The 20,077-nt window shown below is 36.8% G+C and overlaps 1 protein-coding gene across 3 annotated transcripts in view; it reads right to left on the reverse strand.

Moving 5' to 3' along the window:
• The window catches only part of PRKD1 (protein kinase D1), a 154,706-nt gene that overhangs the window by 4,726 nt on the left and 129,903 nt on the right, over positions 1 to 20,077 (reverse strand). For all 3 annotated transcript variants that reach the window (XM_054827171.1, XM_054827172.1, XM_054827173.1), the window contains 9 exons: positions 19,679 to 19,802; positions 18,806 to 18,883; positions 17,571 to 17,850; positions 15,182 to 15,234; positions 14,043 to 14,115; positions 12,945 to 13,051; positions 12,361 to 12,522; positions 10,935 to 11,033; positions 9,515 to 9,782 (listed from right to left, as the gene is read on the reverse strand). In XM_054827171.1, coding sequence (XP_054683146.1) covers positions 9,515 to 9,782; positions 10,935 to 11,033; positions 12,361 to 12,522; positions 12,945 to 13,051; positions 14,043 to 14,115; positions 15,182 to 15,234; positions 17,571 to 17,850; positions 18,806 to 18,883; positions 19,679 to 19,802 — 1,244 coding nt within the window. The remainder of the gene's footprint in view (positions 1 to 9,514; positions 9,783 to 10,934; positions 11,034 to 12,360; positions 12,523 to 12,944; positions 13,052 to 14,042; positions 14,116 to 15,181; positions 15,235 to 17,570; positions 17,851 to 18,805; positions 18,884 to 19,678; positions 19,803 to 20,077) is intronic.

Raw genomic sequence — 20,077 nt, forward strand, 5'->3', positions numbered from 1 at the left:
CTTCAGTCTGTCTTTTGATGAATAGACCAGTGCTGAATTTGAATTTAATTATTATCTTCAGTGGTATTCAGGTGTATATGATCTTCAGAGATAATTTTTCATCATTTACTATGAATCTCAGTTTGGCAAACAGGTCAAGAACTTCATGAAAGAGTTGATTGTCCTGGGAACTGATTTCAGTCAGCCATGTGTTGAGATACAAGTTCATGTTTCCCATGATGTGCCTATAGAACTGCCAAGTACCTACTGAATATTCTTCCTGATATGGAGTATTGATAATGTCTCTATTATGCATGTTCTGTCCATCCCACTAGAAGCAGATATGACCGTGAGTCTTACAAATGATGAAATTATACATAGTTATTCAGTCTCCCCCAAGTTTCAACAGGATGAAGAGCCCTTTTCCCCTTTTCTCCTTCAGGACAATGACATACTACATGTGATAACATTTGTCTTTGTATTCTGGGGCGAAATTGCCAAGGGTTTGTTGAACAGACCAGAAAGGCATTGGTCTAGAAACAATCATGACAGAAGGTACACAAAAAAGGACAGGAAAGGAAACTAATACAAAAGTGAAAAGGCAACTTCACAGGATGGTTAGGATTGTCATATTGAGCAATAATCTGTTTTGGAGAACAGTTCACACAGATTGCCTGCTTGTTGTACCACTGGAACACTGCTGTCTCTGTAACAAGTTCTGATTTTGCTTTTAGTTCTTTATCTAGGGCTGGTTTTCCCAGGAAAGTTTTGAATATCACTTGCCTCTTAGCAAAAATAAGCACAAATGCAACTGTGACTATTATGAGGACTTAGGGCCCAAACTCTCTGATACAATTCCATTTGCTTTAATAATCAGTTTTAAAATATAGGTGAAGAAAGAGATCAAACATGAGTTTCAACAGAAAAAAGCATTTGCTATTTTTTACCAGAAAATCATGCAATCCAAGAAAAGCCGCTTCTCAAGCCTAAGAATTCTGAGTATCAGAAGTCAAGATGCAGGCGGTACGTACTGGCAACAAAGGGACAGTGCCGCGTAAAGGAAAGCAGAAGTTAAGGAGTTCAATACAGACAACCTGAGTGCTGGAACTGAAGGACTGAAGAATTTCCTTAGGGATCTGGAACAGTCTGTTAATGAGAAAATTCTGAATTTAACTAGTATTAGATAAATTATAGAGGTTCAGACACTGATCAGCTCTGTGGGACTATTTAAAGGAAATGATGAAAGATCCCGGTTATTCTCTCTCTTTCAGCTTACAAAAACCCATTCTGTCCTGATAGTGTCCTGACAGCCACTATCTAACGCTATTTGTCTGGCTACAGTTCATATAAGATGGACAAGCAACAAGATTCATGTTGACTCAATTTCAGAATTGACAAAAAAAAAAGCATATAATTAATAGCTTGATGATTATTTTTTTAGTTGTACAGTTTAAAAACACTGGAGATAAAAATTTGGAAGGTATTAACATTTAGTTTAGACATACAACTGAAGTGTGATTTAGGGGAACAAACTGGGGCACCAAATGTTAGGAACTTAAATTTTCTGTCTAGGAAGAGAATGCAGTTTTGAGGAAAGGAGAAGAATTATACTGTATTTTAAAGTAAATTTTATGAATTTTCACTAAAGATTGATTTTTTTCAAATTCAGGTGTTAAAGTAATCCTTGTCAGACATTTTAGGAGCTTTATAAAGTTTGACAACATTCCTTTCTAAAATCAATGTGCAAGATTATATACAGTTATTAATAAATGCAAGGTTAATAAAGACCTCCTACGGCCTACATGTCATTTACACAGATCCAAGAGGTATTGTCAAGGAAGCAATCTGTATGAAAGCTCTGGGAGGATTACGGTATCGCTTTTCCTAACACTTTTATGGGCTCCTGTGTACTTCCCGTGATTTAAGGATACCATAAGTAGCCAGCTGAGGGCTTATCAAGTTCCAGGAGGTGGAGACTTTGCCAAAAGAGATAAACTAGCCAACTGCTCCAGCAGCACGACTACCGGTCGTTTAGATAGGTGACTATTCAGCAGAATCCTAAATGGGAAGATTCAAATCCAACTTTATAAAGCTGTATGTCTCCTTGATTTTAGGAAGGATTGCTTTTTAGTTGCATTTTACTGGAAAGAACCTCCAGAGTCAGGAGGTTCCTGTTTCTTAACTGCTTACGGCAGTTTATTAGTATAGCAAATAATTTATACTTGGTCCAGAATTTTTAAAGTACACCCATAATATTAGCTACTCTTACAGCCATCACTTTTAAAAAAATAAGCTGCTGCCATTAAGACAAAACTTAGGACTTCCTAGGCCCTGGATTCGTCTGAGTATAGCTCTGTTGATTAGTGGTATAATTTTTTCATAGACACAAACCCCTTCCCTACTGTTGGTCAATACAGCTTTGTTGACAAATGCTCTGGTGTACATGCAGTTATTTTGGCAAAAAATAATCTTCAGCTGGCAGAGCTTATTATTATTTGGATTCAGCCGTACTATCTAAAGAAATCCTTGGCAATTACAAGCTGCACCTCTACAAGACAGGTTTTCTAATACTCATCTATCCTAGCAAACATGTGTAAGTAGAGCCAAGACCTTAGTTTAAACAGCTAGTTAAACATTTCCTGAGGTAAAAAGCATCTTTGAGCTATAACATGCATTTGACCTCCTTGTACTTAATCCTCATTCATGTGACTTTCTCATTAATGTGTGAAACAGACTTTCTATTCACATTATGCTGAAACAAGTCTGTATAAGTACTGGCTTGAAGGCAGCTGTGGTATTTATTTCTGACTCAAAAGCAGTGTAACAGGCACACCATGATCAAATTTAATGCATGGAAGAAATTGCATTGTTTCTTCTCAAATTATTTAATAATATGAAGTAATGTGAAGCACCTAATCAACAGTGTGCACATCACATAGCTCATGAGGCTAGTAGTAATAGCTGTGTTGGTAGCTGATAAAAAAAAAAAAATTACGAATACAATGGTTTATGAAAATTCCGCAACAGAACAAAACACACCATGAAGAATTCAAAGCTTGACATAGCACATTTTAGGACTATGCAGTTCAAAAGAACAGCCACCACAGTGAAGACACACTAGGTAAAATACGCTAACGGGCAGGGGGACAAAATCCTTCAGGCACCTCTGTTTTTAGCAGCATTTATTTTTTGTAACCTGTAGCTAAGTTAAAATAAATCTTTTGAGATGATGCAAATTTGGCAGACTGGAAGGTCAAAGATGGAAACGAACAGTAATGCTGTTGAAAATAGGCTCCATGTTTGACAGATGTGAAATTTAAAGTTATAAAATAGGAGAGAATTCTGCAAGTAGATTCCTCTGTATTAATATCTAGGAAAATTCCGCAATGAAGTCTGAATTGAGGTCGAATTGTCATACAGCAATTCAGTGAATTCAGAATGTAAGCTGGCTTGACAATCATTGAAGACAGAGAGACCAGCAGATTGGGTGACTGAATGTTGAATGGCTGTGACAAAACCTGGTTTTATTCAAGATACCCAAAGTTTGCCACAGAAATTACCTCTCTACACTAATGTCTTACAATTCTATTTAGACAGACAAACACATACTCATTTTTTGGGGAGTATTCTTTCAGAAGAGAAAAGCTATTGGAAAAAAGGTGGGAAAATACAGCTGCTTAGTGGGGGTGGAAATCAGAATACCCTATGGAGGAATTTGTGAGATAAATGTATATACACACACATTCTCTGGAAAACCTTAAAATGTAAAGCAACTGGGATTGGTGAAGTCAGAGAAGGGATTTTGTGCATGAGGGCTAAGGTTTGGGAAAAGATGCTCACAGAAACGTTCTGAATGGATAAACAGCTGGGAAAAAACCCCAACATTTCTGAGACTACAAAAATTGAAACGTCTTTGTTTTTATAGGTTAAGTTTTAACAGTGGAAAAGGACAGCCAAAGCATTACACAAAAAAGCATTCAGCTTTCCTCAGCAGGAAGAGTTAATGAGATTAGTCTAGATGTTATGACATCAGACAGACACGTTATGGAGAGAGAAGAATCATAGTCAATGACTGGACCACAATCCTGAGTGGCAGAGAAGACAGAACTGTTGATAGCGACTGAAAGACATTGGACGCTCAAAAACATTACCCTCAAATGGACTCTGCCTTCTTTCTTGGCTGGTGACTGTAGATTTTTACAGAAAATGCTACAGAAAAAGTAATTCTCAAGAAAATAAACTAACACAGACCCCACTATTACATTCATCGCACACTTTTCCTCCAAAATACAATTTCTTCCCATATGTTTTTGCTCTGAACCTGTTAGACTTTATTTTAAGTCTATTATTCATATAATCACGCAGTTTAAACTGTTATGGGTCATGTGTTTTTACAAATCCATCACCTCATCATTGCAGTTTAGAATTTTAAAAGCCAGTTGAATTTTACCTTAAGACCAATAATTGAATAAGGAAGACAGAATGGGAACATTTAGGCTACTTTACCACTGCTGTCGCTTTTCCAGACACAATGTTTAGGTAAGACCTCTCTCTCTCGTTTTTTTCCCTTTTAAAGTTTTGCTACCTTCTGCATTCCAGCTCTCAAATTTGCTGCTCGGCAATATCAGAAAATGCATGTACTGAGCACTAAAACCAAAGTGGTGATAAACGCAGCATCATTCACTTTAATTTATGCACTATCCATTAAATGCAAAGAAATACGTGCTTTCGTAAAATATCTGAGATTTTAATTACTCTGATCACAATAAAAGTAGAAGTAGACATGGCAATAACTAAGTTTAGCTATTCAGAGTGCTGAAATAACTACAGCTGCAAGAAGTTTTACATCCAATTTGGTGCTCTGAGCCAGAATAATAGTCCTAAGCAAGAAACAAAAGGTTTGAGCACCGTTCTGCTTTCCTCAGTGTCGATTTTTGCAACAGGCATGCAAAAATTCCTAACACTGCTTTCATTAGCCATTCTGCAACAAACTATATGCCCTTTAATAACATTGCTGTTTCACAGACACTGGCAATACACTTGGTTGATGATCACTTCTGTTAATCTAAACTGAAAATTGCATAACAAGGTAAAAACCCCAAAACTTTTGAAACATTTATGGTTTCACTGAAAGTACATACACAGAATTTCAAGCAAACAAGTTACTGTGGTTTAAGAAGCAGCTAGCTGAGGTGTATCAGCTGCATACATTTGTGATCCTAACCCAGTACAGTTGTGAAGTAACCCACCCCCTACCTATTGTTTTAGGGTGTCTGTCTTATCTGCCATCACTTGCTTTGGGCATCAAGCAGGACTGTTGATATAAACAGCAACAGGTTTGAAGAAACATTTATTTCTCCCCCCCCCCCCTTTTTTTTAGCTCAAATTGATGTGTAATTCCTTCTACTCTTCTCACTGTTCTACAACAGTGTTTCTAGGATTATCATATTATGAACATTCATGGCAACCAGTGCTGACATACTTCAGCAAAAAAGAAGAAACAGTCATGCATAATGCATTTTATACGGTAGGAGAACCTGAGCATTTTTATTGGCATGAATAAATCAGAGTTAATATTAATTCTTTTAGATGGCAGCCAGGCTCTTCTAAGTTCATTGAATTCGCAGTTTCTGACTGCTATTACTGAGGCATGTAATATAGTCTCTGGATGAAGTTATCACTTTTAAAATTTAACTGTAATGTACAATTCATGGAGTCCAGAGACTCTGTTAAAGAGTGCTTGGAGCCAGCACTGTCTTTTGGACATGTGAGAAGAATGTAGTAAGTAGTGGAGAAAGAAAGAATATTTGAATTAGTTTTACCTATGGTAACCTTCTGACAATTGACTCCTATTTTTCAAATTCACACAGCATAACGCTTTAATAAGATATTTCTTACCTGCATTAAAGATAATATTTATTTTGCATTTCTTTTATCTGCTACAACAATGTTCATCACATCAATTTTTGTTTCCATTTTTTAATGCTATAGCAGTGCAGAAAAATTTTGGTTGAAGGCTTCTGTGAAGACTGTGGTTGTTTATTATGTGTTCTCTTAAATATTTGCGCAAGTTTTTAAATGTCAATAAATAAACTGGACTAACTGTTGGATCGACAACATTTTTTCTTTCTTACAAGTAAAAATCAGTTAAATAATTTTGTTTTAATTTTAAAACAACAAATAATGCTTTTTGCAAGAAAATATCTGTGTACATCCTTCAGAACAAACAGCAATTTCAATCATACCAGCCTGAAAGAGATAGGTTGTTCAATGTTTATTTACAAAGACCTCGTCGTATTCTGCAGCAGCACCACATTCCACACTGCTATGTAACTCCCTTACAAGTTTGAGTGGAAGAACTAGTGATGATAATTAATGTCCTCTTGGGAGAATTATTGCTATGATACATTTCCAGGAAATACTTAAACAAGAAATCTACTATGCCTTTAAAAGAAATCTATTATGGATCTTTTCATATGAAAACTAAAAAAAAAAAAAAAACATTTAAAAAGTAATCATAGACATGTATGTTAAAACTTCTGTTGAAAAATGTTCAATGATTAAGAATAACTGGCAAACAGAATAATGGAAAAGATATGGCAGAAAAATACCCGATTCATTAGCTTAACCTGTTTGGGGAAACTGGAAGAAACCACAGCAAGCTAAAGGAAGATTTTCAAGTGCACAAATGTAATCTGTTGGGATTGAAACTAATTTTCTGAATTTTGTAGATTTCTAGCACTTACTGAGGAGAAATTCATGAGCCCCACTGTATTTTAGCTTGAAATGAGCTTCATCTCATCATAGTTCTCATTTAAATACACGTACCTTTTCAAACTGTTTTTATTTGTGATGTTGAGTAAGCAACTTCATAAAATCTTTAAAATCATCTGTGTTTCCACTCAAAATGCTTCAACAATTTACAGCATCAATTATCATGGCACTGTTCAGAGTTGTAATCCAGATTAGATGTGTTAGGACAGTGGGTACAGATTTGCATTTTACCCATGCTCTGTGGTCACAAGTAACACAAACTAGATGGAGCCATCAGGTACAGGGCCCATGCACCTGCCCTCTTGTGACCAGCGCAGGAGCGTGGACCAGAGTAGCTGGCATGAGAAAACTATTCCTTTATTTCCCCTAGCTAAGCTGGAGTTTGAGTTCAATCTTGAGCTCTAAAAGTCAGCATTATCAAGTAATACCTGGACAGAGATCTAGATTTCAACTCCCTGTGTTAAACATAACGGATCTGTTCAGACTTTTTTCAGGTTTGTGTTTAGCACAATAGACTGGGTCATCAGCAAGGAATTCAAAATATATAATAAAGTCACAATGTATAAGCCGATTTTAACTTAGTAATTTGTTAAAGTGTGTTCCTTCCCACCCTTCAGCCTGATATCCATTAACTCTTAATGAAGGCTGTGATTCTATGAAAGGAGTGATAACACCCCAGCAGGTGAGTTTTCTCTAGGTGCTCTACTGAATCTTCACCTCTGAATGTAGAAATTGATCTTCTGTCTACCACAGTAGAAACTTGTGGGAGACAATTTCTTGCAGCCTCTTCTGTGTTGATTGCTGTTTGCTTATCTCTTGTGCCAGAAAAAGCATTGCTGCCAACAGATTCTGTCAGCTTACATATCAGAAGTGTGTGGAGGTTCAGGAGGACTTCAGTGCGTAATTGTGCAGATTTATAGCTTTTCTTTTTTTTTTTTTTCCCCAACAGATCTCATGAAACTTCATCTGCCACTGAGATAAAACAACAGACAATGCTCTCAAAGCATTTTGCAGCTGAGAATCTCACATTGCTATAATAATATATATTACAGTAAGCAGTAGGCCCACTCCTCTAAGCTACCATTAACATGTTACCTGGAACCCAGAAAAACTGTACTGTAAATAATTGAATTAAAATATTAGCATTTACAATTTTCATTCTATTGAAAGCAGCCCTGAGCAGAACGACTTGGGGGTATGGATTGATGAGAAGCTCAACATGAGCCGGCAGTGTGAGCTTGCAGCCCAGAAAGCCAACCATGTCCTGGGCAGCATCAAAAGAGGTGTGACCAGCAGGTCGAGGGAGGTGATCCTGCCCCTCTACTCTGCTCTTGTGAGACCCCACCTGGAGTACTGCGTCCAGCTCTGGGGACCCCAACATAAGGACGACATGGACCTGTTGGAGGGAGTCCAGAATAGGGCCACAGAGCTGATCAGAGGGCTGGAGCACCTCTCCTATGAGGACAGGCTGAGAGAGTTGGGATTGTTCAGCCTGGAGAAAAGGCGGCTCCGGGGAGATCTAATTGTGGCCTTCCAGTACCTGAAGGGGCCTACAGGAAAGATGGTGAGGGACTGTTGACAAGGGCATGTAGTGATAGGACAAGGGGTAATGGTCTTAAGCTGAAGGAGGGTAGATTTAGATATTAGGAGGAAATTCTTCTCTATGAGAGTGGTGAGGCACTGGAACAGGTTGCCCAGAGAGGCTGTGGATTCCCCATCCCTGGAAGTGTTCAAGGCCAGGTTGGATGGGGCTTTGGGCAATCTGGTCTAGTGAAGGGCATCCCTGTCCACAGCAGGGGGGTTGGAACTAGATGATCTTTGCGGTCCCTTTCAAGCCAAACCATTCTATAACTCTATGAATTTGGTACATACCACAATTCAGAAAAAAAGATAAGAATCTGATGTCTATAACGTTTCCTTTAAGACTTATGAAGCAATCTTGCAAAAAGTTAAGAACATAAAGATAATGATTTTAAAAAAAAATCCCAAAGAAAATCAAGCTGCCTCAAAATGTTTGTTAGGTACAAGAAACGCTGCTGAAACCAAAACTGATATTTTTGTTAATGTCTTTCTTATTTGTGGTCAGAGACATCTTTAATAGAATTCATTTACCTTCTTTAAAGATCTCCATAGTGAATTACTCACATTTTTCTTTTACTGTCAAAAATCTTTGATGTTATTGACTAGAATTCTAGTTTTAAAAGTCTTGTTGGTTATCTCCAAGCTTTCCCCTCCCTTCAGAAAGCCTCTTCTATGACACTTTCTCACACTATTCTTGAAACCTCATCTGCTTGGAATCGTTCAGTATCTTTTTTATCTTCTCCACAGAAAGAATATCAGGGTACAGGATCCTACTGAATGGAAACTAAAGTACTGGCACAAGTAGAATGAGAAAAATAGTGAAGAGACACTAGAGCTGAAAGAAGTAGTAAATATAAGCAACACCAGTTCTTGCAGCTGAGGTTCCCCACAAAATTCTACAGCAACCCAAACTGTAGGTGGCTATGTGCCTCCTTCAACACCTCCTGGAGAGATCCCACACTAGAGGATTATGCCATATACAGTCCATACATACTCTGCAGGAAATATCTAAAGCAACTGATAGCACAAAACAGAGACTTACATTATGGTACATTATGGTACCTTGAAATTTCAAATCTTTTTTTTTTTTCACCAGTAGGTACAGGGGAAAAAATATAAAAGCAAAATACAACTACTCTTTTCTAGCATTTATATAAAAACAGTCACAAACAGATATTACCTTCATGAGAAATTTCTTTCCATGGATTAGGTGGATACATGAAAGCGGCATTCTGGATTTGGTCATGTATGTCTTCATCTTCATTGAATGGGAAGGTACCACTGAGGCTTACATAAATGATGACACCCACAGACCACATATCCAGAGATCTGTTATAGCCCTTGTTTCTCAGCACTTCTGGAGCAAGATAGGCTGGTGTTCCTACAACTGAGCGCCTAAATGATTTCTCTCCAATGATTCGGGCAAAGCCAAAATCACAAAGTTTTACCTGTTTAAAGAAAAGTGCTATAATTAGACACATATTTTTTTATTATCAAATACACAGTCGAGGAACTTTTATCATGCTTTAGTTGCAAGATGCATCTCTACTGTTCCTTCAAGGCTACTTTTTTTTTTAAACTCTTCTTTGAGAGGACACCCTTATTCCACCGAGACGTTAGACCAGATTACCAGTCCATTGCTTCTCTATTCCTTCACTCCATGAACAAATCACAGTAGCACAGCACAGCTTAGAATGAAAGAATTGCAATTTTGGACAGGCCTAACAGCCCAGGCTCCTGGTGAAAGTACTAATAAAAGTAACACTTATTCATTCATAGCATAAAACCACAGCAAAAAGAAAACTGTTTTACCTATGGCTTTATCCTAAATTAAGCAAGTTGACAAAATTTATTTCTTGAACTCCCACTTTCATTTTATTGTGGACCTAGATACACCCTACTCTCTGCAAACTTCTTTGTCTGATTTCTTCAGAGGGACAGATTTAACTGCTTAAAAATTGTCACTTAACCCCTCAGTATAGATCCTTCCTTTCCAATTATTGATATTGGTATTATTTACAAATTATCAATAGTGCTCCTTTGAATATGGGCCGTTGGAGGAGATCATAGATGAATTCTGCAGATCAAATGTACAGGAGATGATACAAATACCCTTCAATGAGAAGTAGAACAACGAGCCAGAAAGTTTATTTAAATATTCTGCAATCTACCTAACATTTAAATTCATAAAATCAAAGAACTACTACTTCTTCTTCATGAACTCTGCCCTAACTTTCAAAAAACCTTGTCTTTCTGGTGGCTGCTTGCAAATCGTCACTTATCTAGACCAAATCAACCAGAGAAGTAATTTGTTATGTAATGGTGAGCAAATCGGAAACAATCGCACAAGTAGTTATGTCACATTTGAAAATCTAGTTGAATATTTTAGGCAAATAACAAAAGACAAGGATTTTCAAACATATGTCCTTTGGAAACTTTTTTGAATAAGTGATCAGTTTTTTCATATCTAAAAATTCTGTGTAGTTCCTGGAGGAGATACAGAGGGTCACTAGTCATTTGTTTGTTTGTTTATAAAATAATCATTGCTAACACTCACTAATTTGAACAATTTATCTTAAGAAAGTGCATTTTCTACTTGCCTGTGGGAAAGGATCGGCTGATGCCAATAACACATTTTCTGGTTTGAGGTCACAATGAACAATATTTTTGAAATGAAGATGTCTTAAAGCAACAAGGATCTGTGAAGAAACAAATCAGAAAGAAATTCAGTTTTAAATATCGTATTTTTTGTTTGTTTGTTTTCGGTTTTGTTTTGTTTATATCGTTCATACAGTATCAGTGATCAGAGAATCAAGGACTGGTGTAGCGAGAAACAATGCAACAAGAATGTACCTTTTACAACAATGTCTACAATGGGGGAAAAAAAAAAAGTCAGCTATTATTTACTGTGCCTCCAGTTTTTTTGATGTGTCACTGTATGGAATATGATTTTTTCCCTCTCCAAAGACTTCATATTCTAAACTGGATCCTAAATACTTGTTTACTTTTTTGTGTGTGTGTGAAATCTTTGGACGTAGAAACATTTGCAAAATGACCTTCCAGATCTAAATTCACTCAAAAAATTTCACATAAATGTGTGACCCATTTTAAACATTTTCTTGAGGAGAGAAAGCATAAGGAGCCTTGCATGTATTTTTATTCCATTCCACACACCAGAACATGGCAACAGAAATTTTTATCCTATTCCTGTGGCTTTAACTCCTTTCCTTGTGTCTGGTCAGGGGCTGACAGTATTTCCCACTATATTAGAACAGGGAGTGGTGAGGAGGCCTGGGAAGGCAAGAAACCAAATTCTGAAACTAGTGGCAGTTTTACCCAAGAAAGCCTGAAAATTAAGAAACCTACAACATTCTACGTCGAATAATAAACTTCCACCGTAACACTGTTGCTCCTGCTGCTTTCTTTTTCCTGACTGCTGAAACACCGGCTGCTCTGACTCTGAGGTGGCTCACTACTCAATTGCATATCTAAATTTAAACCAGTATTACGGGCCGCCAAAGCAGCAATACGACAGCAGGAAGAACAAAACCCCCAAACCCAGATCACATTGTTAACAGAAGTCATACAGAAAACCAGGCTCATTTAATCAGAGGTAGTGCTGAGATCCAATCTCAGTACAGAAAATAGGCACAAAAGCGCACAGTACAAACTGCGGTGGTTAGGTATGGGGCAGTTGAGGCTCAGATTTATTTGTGTAGGTCTTCAACAGTTTGCTGTTAGTGCTTTGCATCCCTTACTTGTGCTTAATTCTTCAAGCGCATGAGAAACTGTAGCCTGATGGCCCTTCCATCCAGGGGTCAGACAGCTGTACATGTGTCTAATTTTAGGTCCTCTTAATGGTTTATTACTTATCAGATAATGTACACAAAGCTGTCTTACCATCCCTGATACTAAAACTCAGGCTTTCATGAATCAGACAGGTAAATTATGCCAAAAGCAAAACATAAGAAACAGTGATAATAATTGACCTCAAATCTTCTTCTAGGTCTAGAATTAATTTCTTACCTGAGTAATTAAAAACTTTGTTATTCTCTCTGGCAATCTGCCCTTTTCACTTGATAAGATCATCTCCAGCATGTCTCCATGGAGTTTTTCCATAACAACAAACACTCTTTCCGGCGTCTCAAACATACACTCCAGATTTACAACCCCAGGATGATGAAGATTCTATTAAAGATAAAAACAGCACTACATCTCCCAACATGATCAGTAGGTTTTATCATTACATAGCCAGTCTTCAGAACCCCCTAAACCAGACAACGTTTCAGTATTTCATAATTTAAATGGTGTGTCTAACCTGTAGGCAACAGGCATCAAATTTCTAGGGACAGTACAGGAGAATGGATGAATTTCAAATTAGTTTAACAAACATTTAGTTTAACAAAACATACATTTTCCTTATTGTCTCTGGTGCTTAAAACTGCAGAAATTGTAATTCCTAATGTGACACTGCCAATACATTTGATCTTCACTGTTTATGCACATTAAGCAGAACAATACTAGTGATTATGAATTAAAATAATTATCATACTGATATTTATAGACATGTATAAATAGATCTAATACAGTAAAAAAGAATAGAAAAATACCTGTAAAATTGCAACTTCATTACGAAGTTGACTTTCCTGTTTAGTTGGAAACCTTAGTTTGTCAATTATTTTAATGGCAACATCTCTTCCTGTTTTGCGATGCTTTCCTGCATTAATAAAACAAAAAAGCTCTATCAATTAATATGATTAATTCTGAAAAATGTTCCACTTTCACTGGATTGTACAAATGACTACAACCAAGTAATTCTCAGAGCAGGTTTGCAGCAAATTAAGTCGCCTAAGTCATGAAAAGTTTTCTGTCATTTCCCTTCTTTCTACCCTTCGACAAGAGAACTTTTCTCATTATCACCTCACAAAGCTGTTTAAACACCTAAGAAACATACACATGTGAAAAAGTCAGCTCTGCATTTCAACAGTATAGATGCAAAGTTAACTTTCTCATATATATATATACACACACACATGCTTGTTCATATATTTAAGCTGCCTCCTCTGCAACTGGCAGTTATTGAAGGCTTAGTCCTTCAATAACAGTTCCAGACTAGCAAATAATGAAATAGGTATTGCCTTTAGGCATGTGAGTGCATGTCCTAGGTTTACCAGAGACCCACAGAGATTCTTCAGTGAGAAATTTGCTGTTAGTTCTCCCTTGACACTGTCTCAAACAACAGCTGAACCTAAATGCACCCCAAAAAATGCTGAAAAAAAGGAGGAAAAAGAGAGGAAAAATGGGTAAGAAAATTAAAAAAAAGAAACAATTCAAACAAACTGCAGAAAAAACAAAGACAAAAGGCGCACAAAAGCATGCAAAAAAACCAGTAAGAAGAAGAAATTATAATTTGTCTTCTTCCATTATAGTTCTTATAAAGAACAGTTTTCTGCACTTCAGGATTTTCTTTACTAGAGCTTATTGAGAACATAAAGCTATTAATATACAGTGATCCACTACTGGGTAGAAAACTTCAAATTACAAAAAGACTTCGTCAACAAAACTCAATTTCATTGTTTAATGAATACTGCTTATTTAAAACAATGGGCAGCTAATTTCTGTAACAAAACATTTCAGAGTCCAAATACTTTCACCATTCAAGAAATTTTCTATCTTAAGTGTAACTGTACAGCACACCAAAGCCTTACCTCCATAAACAATTCCAAATTGTCCTGATCCCAACACCTCATCTGGGAAGATTTGGTATACGGTGCTAATATCCTGTTTATATAAACATAACAAATATTAAGCCCTGAGATATGGAAACAAAATTTGTATTTCATTTGCTTTTTCTAATGAGTACACTTCAAAATACATTATCTACCAGAAACATTAATGTGAATTTTCTTAAAAACCATGTTAACTGCAATTGCTGTAAAAGCTGCCGCTGCCATCTTCCAGGCAAGTAACCCCCAGGGCACAACATTACTCTTAAACTTTGTGAAATTTGAAGACAAAAGTACCTATGGAAAGAAAGAGGGTCTTGTTAGCAACGTTCTACCCCAAAGTGTCAGGATCCCAGATCCAGGAATTACTGCTGGTTTTTATGAAAAGGGAGAAATTACAAATTAAAAAATTTCTTGCAAAAAGTTTCTATGTCAGCTCATGTCAGCTATGGAAATGCAAGTAGTTTCTTAGTTTATAGAAAGATTTGCTTTTTTTTCCTAGCAGGTAACCTTTTCCTGGCATATGCCAGAGCTGCCCCCAAGCTGTAGTCGGCTGCAGGGAGTCCTGTTTATTTCCCCTGCCCATGAAACAGAAAAAACAGCGGCGTGACTGCTCACCTTGAATGCCTGTCCTGTGTCTAATAGTCCTAGCGTAAAAGAAACCCAGAATTCTTTATGTATGTGTAATAACATATGTAACTCTTCCTTTGGATAGAGCTTCATCTTTGTCCAACAGAGAGTATCTGATCTCTCAGTGATGACAGGAAACGGTCTATTTATCAAGACTTGTGATTAGCTTTATGAAGTTCAGCTGAAAAATTCCGTGAACTAGTAACTTCTACAGCTCACTTTTCCTTTTGGTAATTAACATCCTGCAAGGATCCATAGTTAAATTCTGTGTTAAGTGAAATTGCCCATATATAATTCTTGCGTCTCAAGAAAAGGTGCCACCGAGATTATTTTTCTCAGAAGATAGTGAAGCTAATTGTTTGTTAATTTCTACAAAGTAAGTGAAAAATGGCTGATGGGAACTCCTCTAACATCTCGCTTTGCAAAACGGATCAATGGTTTTGCAAGCTTAATCATAGCACGTCTAGCACCAGCATCCAGAGAACACTCACCACATTTTCTTGAACTTGGCAGTTTGACACAGAAATACTGATGGATATATCCCCTGGGGAAGAAAGTAAAATATACTTTAGATTGCTGTGCTTTTAGTTCAAACATGTAGTAATAGGAAATGACATTTACATTACATCAATATCTACTGACAGCTCTAGAAATTGGACCAATTAGGTCAGCTTGTTCATCTACCAGCCAATATACAATTACGCCAGCCCACAAATATGTGACATGAACAACAGTTTTGCAGTGTATGGAAAAAAACAAAATTATACATTTCATTATTAATTTTTTAATAGTGGAATCTCATAATTCCCATTTATAAGCTTATTATTGGTTTTTTCCATTCTATTTTGGGGCTTTACAGCTCATGCAAGTAACATAACTGCAACTATGGCAGACTGTTTTTATTTAGTGGATTTGATAATAATTTTTATTTATAGTGTCACCTACAATGTATTTGATGCTATTCAGATGAAGGTCAACACGTGTTCAAATTGGTCTGCATACTGTTAAAAGCAATACACGTTTCAACTGACTTGAGACATTATTAAAACACATAATGGAAACAAAAACTTGCACTTGTGCTTTAATACAACAAACATCAGATCCAACCTCTACAAATTCAGAGCTCAGCATGTTGCCATAAGCATTCTGAACTGGACACCTACTGAGGGGTTCAATAAAACTTGAGAATATGCCTGTTGCTTACTGTATTACACAAAGACATCATTTTGGGGAGGAAAGAATGCTTCTTTGGAGCATCGCCGCTTCTGTCTCCTACCTTTGTCTAGAATCCTATTCATGCTGACTTTTCATTTTCTTAGTATGGATTTCAGCCTCATCGAAATCACGGTCCTCTACTATAAACCCTGTATTATTACACACTGAAGACACTTGTTACTACCCATCAGCACCTCTCCTAGTTGCAGTAATAGCATGAGTAACTTCTGCCCCATATGGCTTATTCCCTCGTCCTTTTCTTAGGAATAGACTGGGTTTGGAATGGAATGTTTCCATTATGTAGAGTGTTTCTATTGTTGCCAATTTGATTTGAAATGTATGTACTGCTTTGTGTTTACATGAAAAAAAAGCGTGGACAAAGACATGGACAAGTCTTACACTTTGCAGAAGACAGAAGGTTGCTATCATTCTCACCTCCCACAGGAATTTGTTCTAAAGGTCTCAGCTGACCTTAATTTTTGCACAAAAGAAATCTAAAGATAACTACTAACTTGTAAAGAAGATTTGCAAACTTCCCTAGAGGGAGAGAAGGCAGCTGTCATTCCCAGTCCAGCATTTTAGGTGATTTGTTTAGCTACGCTGGGCTCAAACCAGGGGCACTAGGCAACTAGTCTGATTGAAATGACATCCAGAATTTGACACCGTTTTATGCAGGAACCCACTCAAGAAAGCACAGGACACAGCTGATTTACTCTGATATGTGAGCTGTTGTGCCTGGAGATGCAATGCCACAGCCTGTTGTAGTACTTTGTTTCTGAAGGGCTTGCGGTCTCATTAGCATTTTGCGCTGCATTAATAGCATCCAGATGTCAAGTGCTAAAGCGGGTGTATATTGCAACAAAAGGTCTGATCCAAATTGAGTAGACATATCCAAATTTGCTTTACACTGACTAGGTCGAGTACAAGCAGAGCAACCACAGCAGCACATGCCTAGTAGCGGGGAATTGTTTCTTCTGTGCTACTTTGTTATCAGTAGCTGAGCTAGATTTTTTAAATGAGTTTCACGTTTGGTTTACATAAGCTGTCCTCTTTGCCAGAGAATTACCCAAAGGTATGTAAAATGGAGGCAACGACAGATTCAGTCCTTTTGGTCCTGGGTAACATCCATGCCCTGTTGTGCTTAGAACAGCTGTTCTTCACACTTGAGCTCATTTCATCTCAGCATGGGACAATGTTTGTGGCAGTTGTACAGACAAATGTGATGAAAGGGAACGTATCATCTATGCTGCAGTGACCTAAAGAGTGAAGAGCCGCTTCTGCAGATAGCTAGAAACATAAATTACAGTCATGATGGGAAAAATCTATCAGTTCCCAACTGGAGCTCAGAAAACTGCATGCCTCTGCACAAGGAGGCGATTACTCACGTCAGCAATACAAATGTGGATGAGATGCCTTACTAATATAACAACTATTTGCTCACTAATGAATGTGCATCTTGTATATTAAAACAGATGTGCTACTATAAACTGGAAACACACGGATGAGAAACTGTGGTGTTTAAACTAATATAGACAGGTGAAAAGCCATGACAGAATAGCCTTTACTAGCTGTGCAATACTTCCTTTCAACGTGTGCGGAAGATTGAGCAATGTTGTTTGTGATATAACTGTACTTATCTGAAATGGAGGAAATGAATAAACTCACTGTGCAGGCTGGGTCCTGACGCAGTCGATGCCCCTTTAGGGATGACTGGCATCAGGGCGTGCTGTATTGCCATCTCCCACATTCGTGCCACATCGATGCCAATACCACTGGTGATAACGCTGTTGTTCAGTGGAACACTTGAGAGGTTTTCTATGTTTTCTCCAACGTAATAGACTATATTTGCTGTGCTTATTTCAAAACAATGAGGATTGGCTCCTTGAGGCAGCAGAGTGAAAGTTTTTGCAGGTTCCAGAGACAAAATTTCAGACAATGGGATTTCCTAAAATGAAAAAATATTTTACTTTCTCTGTAAAGATTATCAACATACAAAACTAAAGCATGAACTTTATTTAACTAATTTATTATATTAGCTGTTTGTTTTAACCACATGCTTCTTGTACAAACAAAAAAGGCTCTTGTAACCTGAAACTCCATGACACAGAGGACTGTTGATGGTAAAATACTAAATGTTTCATTCCAAGACAAAGTAGAACTTTAATTATTTAATTAATCTTATCAAAGATAGCAGTGAGGTGCCATCAGAAAAGGATCATCCATATATCAACAGAACTCCACTAGAAAATTAAACCTTGTTGATTCCTTATTTAATAACATTTATTTGCAATATATTATTTACAGAATAAATCTATTCAACATGAAGATTCCAAATCAACCTTTCACATGGGCATAAACTTGATTGTTTCATCTTGAGTAACACTTTGGGCATGTTTCACTGATATATTTCCTTAAGAGGAAGCTATATGAAAAAAATACTTTCCATTATGAAAACTTATTGCAGCAATGCCTAAGGAGTTTAACTGCCTCAGGTAAAAGGATATGAGCATTAAAACAATCTTTTACAATCAAAATCACAACATAATGTCCAAAGGACAGTATTAAAATAATATATACTATACCTAATGGTTTGGAAAGAATTTGTATTATGAATGACAGAATGTCAGATAAGTTTCTTGGCAGAATTTGTCACTGGTAATGAATTGCTCCTGTATAAAAAGCTTCCATTTCCACATGTCTTTTACAAGTCATTGTTAGCTGACAACTTTCTGATTTGAGACTTGTTTGTGAAAGGCAAAATGCACATATGCAGCTTAAATAATGAAAACAAACATAGATCAAAGTTATACTACTAGTGTACTTTAGTAAGTATTTATTAATTCAGCAATTCAGTCATTATATTCTGCTAGTACAAAAAGAGATTGAAAAATATTCCTTACTTTGTAATATTTGCTTTCAGTATCATTTTGAAAAAGTGTAATGCATTTGCTGTCCAGTCTCCAGTAGTGTCGTTTCCTCTGCAATGAAAAACAAGGGAAAAATCTTTCTAGCGTTTTCCAAGTAAATTATTGAAATGTTCATTTCTCAAAAGCATCACTTCCAAAATGTTTCGCTTAAGTTTGAAGAGATGAATTGTGAATGATAAAGATTCATTTGCTAATATGAAACTTTTATGAGGACTTTATATTTGAGTTTAGGATTTACAGGGCTACCCTCTGTTACTTTGGTAATAATCTAGCTCGGTTCAAATTGTCCAAGTTTTAAAAATTTAAGATGTCACTTCAACATCTGCATTACATTCAGCACAATTTGCTACAGGTATGCTGCTAAAAAAATTAAACTTTCTTTTTGTATCAGTTATAACACCGCAGCTGACTTTAGAAAGCCACATACTGAAGTCTTTATTCCTGTTTCAGCAGCTTGGAATGCAAATAACTTTTTTCTACGCTAAATCTATTTTAGAAAAGACTCAATTCACCTAGTAGTACAATATCTAGGAGACTGCAGCTGGAAGGTAAAGCTACTTTCCAGAACCTCTAAGGTGTTAACATTATTTTTTACTTTCTTCAGAATGTCTTCACATTTGGCTGCCTATGATAATGCAACTGACATATTCAGGTATTTTTGTGTGTGTTTTAACTGTCTCCTGTTTCTCACAAGCAGTGCCAGTCCTCAGTTATGACAAGACTCAGGATTTCAGGAATCACAAATACTGCAAAAAATGAGTGACTGTAAATTATGAAAGTAGTACAGAATCAAATCCTAACAATATCATATGTACAGTAAGACAAGTCTTCCTTAACATTTCTTACCAGTGTGTCCTTGCTTGTATAGTGAACCATCCAACCCTCCTTCATTACTGTGCTACTTCTCCTTTTTGTGTGCTTCACAGATTGTACCACTCTCATTAATGGAATATTGTTGCTGGTTGAAGGGCTTAAGAATAAATCAATAAAGGCTTTTAAAAAGAAGACAACTTTGGACAAAAAGAAAAAATTCTTTTAAATTAGAATATATATATATACACACACACGATATCCACATTTATATTTATCATCACTATCAGACCTGGACTGGACACTATTTTGTTTTGTCACTCCAAGTATCTTGAGATTACAAAGAAAAAAAAATTGTAATGCAACACCAAGAGAAAGTCAGAGACCTTCTGAAGGCTTACACACACACACACAGTTCCTCCCCCCCCCCCCCCC

This window comes from Grus americana, chromosome 5 (genome assembly GCF_028858705.1).
Source record: "Grus americana isolate bGruAme1 chromosome 5, bGruAme1.mat, whole genome shotgun sequence".
Taxonomy (NCBI): Eukaryota; Metazoa; Chordata; class Aves; order Gruiformes; family Gruidae; genus Grus; species Grus americana.